The following is an 8,879-nucleotide window of genomic DNA, read 5'->3' on the forward strand; positions in this document are numbered from 1 at the left end:
ATTATGTGATACTAGTGGTTTTACCTGAAGATTTACCTGAGATAATAAACGGTCATCTATCAAATGACAGCTTTATTAACTCAATAAATATTGATAGATTTAGGTATTTATGACGGGGTTTTGTTTTATCAAACTATTTAACGTGTCATCTGGACCAAGCTTTTATTTTTATATGATTCCTTATCAGTAATTATCGAGGGATACAATCATCAATGAGAAATTTAAAGCCTCAATATGTTGCTGAAATTCATTATGAGGTTGAGATGAATTATGAAGAAATTTATTATAATACTAGTAGAACATGAGAATTTCCAGCTATGAATTCGAATCTGTGCAGATTTTTGTAAGGGTTAAAAATTGAAATTTGAGAAAAAAAATTGCAACCAGTATATTAAAAAAATAAAAATTATGTATGAACAAAATGATGAAATTAGGGAAATACCAGGTTATTTGTAAGCTCAGAATTCTATCACATCACTGATGTTATATTAGATTTGGTAGTACATGTAGTATCAAAGAGGAAAATTTCTTGCAAATAAAATCTAGTACACAATGTGGAAAAATAGAACTCTTAGTCAAATCCACCAAAAAATGTGAAATACTTAAAGTTTGCAGAGCACTAAATACTTGATCAAATTACATTCTTGTTCAAAACTATGCATCAAACTGAAGTAGAATGAAAGATGGAGAGAGAAAGAAAAATAAAAAAAAACTCAAAATTTAAAATCAATATTTCAGTGTAATATCAAAATATTTTAGCCAGTTATTGTGTTCTGCAGTATTACTAAGAGATGATTAAAATGTTTTATTTCTAACATAGTCTTCTGCCTCTGACCAGCCAGTGCGACTTCCCACACCCCCACCTTCCCCACGGTAAGTTAGTTTGGGTCGGGCTTCTGTGTGATTGATTTTCATAGATTTGTGTGGATCAGGTTTTTAGAAGTAATAAATCACAGGTTGATAGGTATTTTGTATTTTGAAGGTCATGGTGTCTTGATTATATTTCGGTAGATAATTGTAGAATTTACTAACATTAAAGATGGATGGATGCACTTTTTCCCAAAACAGATTGGAATAGATTGTTAATTGATATGGGTGTGCTGAGTAAAGAAGTTCAGGACCAAGTGATGCATTTTTCTGTTTAAATTTGACTCTGGTTTTATTCAAAAGTTCTTTCATTTGAATTTTATTTCATTTAATTTTAAAAAAGGACAATTTTAATTCTCAGGATTCGTTTAATTTTAACTTTTTATACAAATTAATGAGATGAGAAACATTTAATTAAAGAAAAAAAAAGAAGGGAAAAAAAGAAGCCTAAAGGTAGTTTCTTGTCAGAGGGATTATATCAAATTTAAATGTAGAATTAACAAACAACATGTTATATCATTAAAATGACAGAAGATCATAATATGTAAATTATATGAGAATTAATGACAACTTTGTTTAACGGTATTTCACGACACAATTGAAAAGTAAATAAAACTTTTAGAGGCCATTATCATGTTGTCTATACTCGAGGAGCAATGAATGAAGTTTGTTTGCCGAATGTTTAAGGCAGTGTTTGCCAATAGATCGTAGTACAAGCTAACGAGTGTTGACACAAATTGGCCTTCCATACACGTTAGGTAAATATGTTTTGTATATAACTTGTGAACACATCTCGCTAGCAAACAGAACAAGTAAATAACATTGATGACTTAAATAATCATCGGAGATAAAGTAAAAGTATCATGTTAACGAACTTCTCTAATGTTGGTGGTCCGATTGTTTACATATCATCACTTTTACTTTTCATTTCGTCCCGTCATATGATTTTTAATGAAGTTTAAAATTCCTGGGAAAACTTGTTATGAAGGTGGTGATCGCTCTCGTTTGTCATTGCCGAGTGTTTGTTAAATCTACCTTATGTAAATTTGTTTTACCGAGCTTTTTATCAAATTCATCATGTTCGAATTGTTGTATTTTTGTTTGCGTAAACTAACAGGGCTTGACCCAAACCACTTGTTTAGGTCTGACAATCTGCTCGATACCGATTGGACGAGAGACAGGTGATTTATAATGGTAGACAAATGATTTGTTAATAGACAGACACATATATTGTTAAAACCATTGCACAATAGGTTTCCAAGTTTTAATACTTAACCAAATGCAGATAGACCCAATATTATCAGATGTAAATAAAAGTTGTAAATTCTTTATTATGCCATTTAATCTATAGAAACCATTTAATTTGAGGCATGGATTAGTAGCCATTGATTGGCCTTTTTACGATCGGTAATGTAGGGATCTACCTGCCATAATTATCATGGCCGTCTTACATAATAGAATGAAATGGACATTGGGTGGGATTTTCGGCTGTATACCTCGTTGTTATGGTGGTCACCTGACACTAGTATTAATAGATTAGCTAAATTATATCACAAGATAGTTAATAACACTCGGTTATTATCTATAAACTTCATTATTATTCATCATAAAAATTCCATTTTACAAAACATTGGTGGCAGTGAGTCATATATGTTACTTTATTAATGTAGAAAATGTTAAGAAAGTGGTTAATTAAATGTGCATTTCCCATCAAACTTGGTATGCTGATTTCCACCCAAAAAATCTTCGTTATGACATTAACGCTCACATTTTAAAAGTATGGTATACATTTGTAGTTGAATGTTTATTGTTTAAAGTGTGCTAAATTCATATGTACTTCAAAAAGCTTTTATAAAGTCATTGAGATATTAATTCCAATATATGTAGTTAAATTATAGCTTACATTCAGCAACATTGATTTTGTGTTGGATAAGAAATTTATAAGAACTTTAAGTGACCTGACCTCTAAACAAAACTAACAATATAGGATCTTTGTTTTCTTTTTTTTTTTTATATAAATCCTTTCTTTACAATTTCATAGCTAACATCTGGACTATTATAAGAGTTATAACATTGAACTTATTTTACATTGAGTGCCAACAGTGGTTTAAAACCAAGAAAGGATAAAAAATGAAAGAGACCTAGTTCATCCGCCCACATATTTCTTTTTTTTGCGTCTAGAACAAGAACAAAAATTTTCTTTTAAAGTACATTGCATGTTATATTATATATAAATATTGTATGGTTTATAGATCTACCTTTTTACTACTCCAAAAACCTTTTGAGAATCAATAAGACATAGGTGATAATTAGACATTTAATTGATTTTTTCTTTCTCCTGTTGAAAAATTGAAATCGTTAAAATAATTCTCTTTCTTTCTCTTTTTTGAGTACAGAAGAGATATTTTTTCAGGACATGAAGTTTTTATTAAATTTTTGAAAGAATCATTCTGTTGTGGTATAAATGATACTTAGAAAGGAGTTTCACTTTTAAAAATATTTTTTTTAAACTTTCATATTACTTCAAATGGGACAACAAAAATCTTAAAAAAATCCTTGTAGTACAACTTACCAAAATCAACAGCCAACACCCGTCTCCCTTGAAACTAAATCTAAACAAAATAACTAAATGTTTGCCATCTTTTATTTACATTTTTTTTTGGTTTACAGGCAGAATTGGACATTGTTAAAAAAGAGCGCGAACTGGCACTTGCGAAAGTTAGACAGCTCAAGGATGAAAATGAGACAATACGCATTTACTACAGGTAAGAGCATTTATCTATAAGAATCACTCCTTCTTTTTGAATATTTCTATTTTTGCAGGTATCCAGTCCACTTATAAGGGACTATTGAGGAGGAAAAGATGTATTTGGAGGGTATTGGATGCTAATTTTACAGTTGTCCCTTTATTTTATGGAAAGATTTTAAATGATTTCTAAAATCAAATTGTGCACTGATATCATCTCTATACTGGTATTTATTTATTCAACGGTAATTTTTCTTCAAGTCGTTCAATTCAAGAGTGAACATTGAACCTTTGATTTTGATAAAAAAAAAATATATTTCTCAGAATTAGAAGATGGGTTCTTTATGCATGGTTGAAAATATTGAAATAAAAATTTTAGGGACTTAAAAGTCATGCTATTAAGTTCTGGAAACCACTTTGACAGAAATTAATAGGAAAAAAATCCCATCAATTGATGAAGCCAGTCAGTCATATTTCCTATTTGATATTTTTTGTAGCCTCCACAAGTCCCTCTCCCAGGAATCCATTCATCAGGTCAACAACACACTCCATGTCAACCAATCAAAACTAAAGGAAAATAACACGTTAGTGGCAGAGTTACAGGATGCCACTGTACATCGGGACCAACTTCAGGCAGATCTTGATAAACGGGACAGAAAACTGGAAGAGACAGCAGCACAAATAAAAAAGTAAGCAGCGTTTTGTAGCTGTATGGTATAACCTTATCGTAACTTTAATATTTCGACTGTTTGGTTTGATAAACAATTTTATTTTGATCAAAACTTGAGAAAGGTATATCTATAAATTAAAGGACATGTAGTTTCTTACATGTAACGAAACTGTTTCATTTTGTCTTTTTTTACCCTTTGAAGTGCAATGTTTCCCAACTCAAGCACCTCTTTGAACCTGATGCAAGATCAATGATATGATTTATTAGTGCAAAAATTATTCCAAATAGTTAAGATTTATGATGAACCTTAAAACTCAAGATCTTGAAAAACTGTGTCTTGAAACTTGCATAGATTAAAAACCATTGTATAAAAAATGCGTAGCCGTACACTTAGCCTCTACTCAAGAAAACCAAGTAATAATGTCACGGTCCTCTGTTATGTTATTTTTTTTTTATAAATGACCATTTATAATCATTTTATTGAATGGTAGCTTGATCTTTAAATGGCAATATTTTACGATTGTTTGGTGGCTAATGGTATCGGTAATGGGAGGCTTTAAACAACAATAGGTGATTTATTCGGCAAGAGTTATATTGTTATCTCCCTTTAAAACTATAATTACCCTCAACAATTGTCCAGCTGTGAATGAAGTTCGTAAGTCATCACGGAGACACGATAGAGGTGTAACCTTAAACACTCGATGATATCCTCATTTCAATCCAATTGTATGCCGAAACATCCTCTTCAAAAACTAAATAGATGTCAATTAACTTTTAAAATGTTACCTTTCTTTAAGACCGAATAATAAGTATTTTTCTTAAGCAGGCTATTAACCTTTCTAATTGACCAAATTTATTATGTTCTAAAAAATTAAATGTAATTGTCGAAATTACAATCAAAATTTTTCCTACTCAGATATTGATGATTTTCAATATTGTAAATGTTACAATTTTTTTACTATTTACTTAAAATATTTGTGGTTTAGTTTCTTTTTCTCTTCAAAAGTATAAAACCATAGATGACAAACAACTTATTTTAATCAAATTTTTGTCTCATATGTTTAACATTTGTCATTTGTTGAAAAACTGCATTTTGCAAAGTTTTATCTGTAAGAACCAAAACAAGCTTAAGCACAGTTAAAAAATAATAACCTCACTATGAGCACTGAAGCCTACCTTTCATTCTTTTAGATTGAAATTTTCATTTTTTATACTGGTTGTATGACAATGAACATAAACTAGGTATGGTTACCAGTGATGTTTTTATTGCTATATTCTAAAACATATCATTAGAGGATACTTCCATCTGACATTTAAGAGTGGTCTCTCAAGCCAATACATTCAGTGGACTTTTGTCCGATATTCCATTAACACAAAATGTATAGTGCTTATTGTGAAAAAGTATGACATTGTGAGTTTGACACCAAAAGATGGCAGTGTTTAAAGAGATTCTACTGTATATTATGAAGAGTTATTTCTTTGTGAGCTGGTTTTCTGATTCTACTCTACACAATGAAGAGTTAGACTTTGTCAAAGGGTTTTGAGGCCAAACCATGATTAGAGCCCTAAGTGGGATTATCAATATCACCATAGCTTTTATTTTTTGAATGATATATTTTTCTTACCATGAAATTGAGATTAATTGTTGCTTCATGATTGTGAGAAATACTGGTACTTTTATGCAATAACTAATGTCAAGTACTATATCCTTTGTATTTCAGACTTGAAAGATTGGTAACAGTGTTAAGGAAGAAACTCAGACATACAGACTCATCAGAAGATATTACTTCATAAAGAAAAGGAGGGACACATTTTTTTTTAATAAATGAGGGCCAAAAATTATGCATCAGGAAGGTGGAACTACATTACATGTATTTCATAATAAGGGTGAAACAAAGCAGGAGAACAAAAATTGATGAACAATTACAGTAAAAATAATCCATGAAGAAGCAGACGGGGATAGTGCTTGATAAATTCTGACTTCACTAGGGCACTCCATAATGCAACATTTATGAATGCGAGCACAAAGAGTGGCACCAACATGATTGAATAAGACCTGCTATGTTGATAGATTTGGTGTGCAACCTTGCGACCTGAAGAACAGTAATGATCATATATATGTGTACATGGTTGTGTATGATTTGTACTGTTTACTATTTTTATATCATTGAACTTTTGTGTTCTAAGTTTCATATATTTCTTGAAAATAGATGCAATATAATTAATTGCAATATGTGATTTATCTTTTCATAACATTTTGGAAGATGGGTATATTTTTATACATGTAATTGCAGTATTTTTTTTATGCTGTTAACTTTAATTTAATTTTTTTTTCTTATGCATGTTTGTGTCTAATTGTGAACTTCAGTTTTCACCTTTTAGAACAGAAACTGTTAGTATTTTTCCAATATTTGTATTTACATCTCCGTGTTTTTACAATAATCTAGTTTATATATTTATCTTACAAGATAAATTGTTAATTCTTTGGACAAGTGCTGGCAATGCTAAGAAATGCCAGTTTTAAAATTTATCATAGAATAAATCTTTTCTCTCTTTTATAATTTTCATAAATGTCTACAAGGTGCTATTGTCTCCAATCTGTTTTTGTCCCATTTTATTTATATTATGCTATATTATTTTGATTAAGGTGGTACCTAACACTACAGGGAGATAACTCTGTAAAATCAGCAGAACGTTTTAATGACATTGTGTTCTTAAGGATATATTAAGCTTCTCAATGATCAAATTGAGTGTTTGTCAAACTGCTATATAACCAGTGTAATTTTGCTGATTAAACGGTTGGTTCAATTTTTTTGATTTTTTTATATTTTTGTCAAAGGGTCAAAGTAAATACTTTGTCAAAATTTTAAGAAAATTAAACGAGCCAAATTAATTTTAGTTCAGGTGTTAGGTACCACCTTAAGGAACTAAGAATATTTTTCTTTAATTTCTTTGCTATATGTGCTGATTCCAAATGTTTACTGCCTTATATATTTTTGGTTGTGAATTATTTTTTTTGTTAATTTGTTGTAGTAATATTTACTTGCCTTTTGTGATATTATCTTATTGCTATTTTATTGTTAATTGTCTTTATTTTTTTTTAAATATTTAAAGAGAATTTATACATATATGTAAGTTGCAATCCATGTATATATTATATATATATATATTTATTTATATCTTTGTATTCAACTACAGTCCAATTCCTATTTTTGTTGAATATATTATCTCTAAGTTTCTCATATTACTTGATCTGTTTTTATTATATATTTTTATGCTCCACCTACGATAGTAGAGGGGCATTATGTTTTCTGGTCTGTGCCTCCGTTCGTTTGTTCGTCCGTCTGTGCGTCCGTTCGCTTCGGGTTAAAGTTTTTGGTCAAGGTAGTTTTTGAAGAAGTTGGAAGTCCAATCAACTTGAAACTTGGTATACATGTTCCCCATGATATGATCTTTCTAATTTTAATGCCAAATTATAGTTTTGACCCAAATTTCGTGGTCCACTGAACATAGAAAATGATAGTGCGAAGTTCAGGTTAAAGTTTTTGGTCAAGGTAGTTTTTGATGAAGTTAAAGTTACATCAACTTGAAACTTAGTACACATGTTCCCTATGATATGATTTTTCTAATTTTAATTCCAAATTAAAGGTTTGACCCCAATTTTCACTGTCCACTGAACATAGAAAATGATAGTGCGAGTGGGGCATCCGTGTACTATGGACACATTTTTGTTTGACAATTATTATAGATTACAATTTTTATCAAATTATTTTGAAATACAATATTCCCTTTTCACTGAAAATAAATTCTTTGTAAATTGCAGATATTTAATCCAACAATTTATGTTATTTACATTATCATAAATTGAGTTTAGAATACTAAGCAATCTGTAAGCATATTCATTTAATTATATTATTCAGTAAACTAAACTTTAATAAATAGCCTCCCTTTAGCAACCTGAATGAAAGGGAAATAATTCAAATTGTCTCCCATATCTAACTTTACAAAGGGAAATAACTATTATTTGTTAGTTTTACTATGTAGAAAAAATATATTTACTTCAGAAATCCTTAATTTATATTTTATCCTAACATTCCGTCCCCATATAAAACCCAAAGATATATCAGTGTGTAATATGAATCAGAAATAAAATATTACATATTATTGTTGTTGCTTTATGAATTGCAGAGTTCAGTACCTATCAATTTAAGGCATATGGTACTACATGATTTGTAGAATAACTAATGGAAGAATTCAAATAGAGAAAAATATTTAACGAGTTACCGAACAACACATTAATTCACTATTGCGCGTAGTAAATGAGTTAATTATCAGTGTTGTTCGGTCACGAGTTAAATATTTTTTGATAGAATGAAATTCAAAACAGTGTGGCTGTGGCCATTGATTGACACATTAAATTCATTCATTGACTGGGACAATTTAGGTTAACGTTTGTATGTAACGACCACTGCTCACTATGTACTTTTTAAAGACACTAAAACTATGGGGTCACCAAAGGTTCTCAACACCTTAATAAAGTAATTCGAAAAATTAATCAGAAATAACACGATGTTTTGATTTATATCAATTATATAA

General features: G+C 29.8%; 1 protein-coding gene across 8 annotated transcripts in view; it reads left to right on the forward strand.

Moving 5' to 3' along the window:
* LOC139515971 (mirror-image polydactyly gene 1 protein-like) overlaps positions 1-8,447 on the forward strand; it is a 37,894-nt gene extending 29,447 nt beyond the window's left edge. For 2 of the 8 annotated variants that reach the window (XR_011662879.1, XR_011662877.1), the window contains exons 10-14: positions 3,538-3,632; positions 4,111-4,302; positions 6,005-6,930; positions 7,208-7,574; positions 8,032-8,447. Coding sequence is in view for 2 of the 8 variants with exons in the window: in XM_071305766.1 (XP_071161867.1) it covers positions 3,538-3,632; positions 4,111-4,302; positions 6,005-6,077 (360 nt within the window). In the remaining 6 variants the exon portion in view is untranslated. Of the gene's footprint in view, positions 1-820; positions 874-3,537; positions 3,633-4,110; positions 4,303-6,004 lie in introns of all 8 variants that reach the window. The other 6 variants (XR_011662880.1, XR_011662878.1, XM_071305766.1 and 3 more) reach the window with 4 other exon arrangements.
* Positions 8,448-8,879: the final 432 nt, after the last annotated feature.

The sequence above is a fragment of the Mytilus edulis genome, chromosome 3 (genome assembly GCF_963676685.1).
Source record: "Mytilus edulis chromosome 3, xbMytEdul2.2, whole genome shotgun sequence".
Lineage (NCBI taxonomy): Eukaryota > Metazoa > Mollusca > Bivalvia > Mytilida > Mytilidae > Mytilus > Mytilus edulis.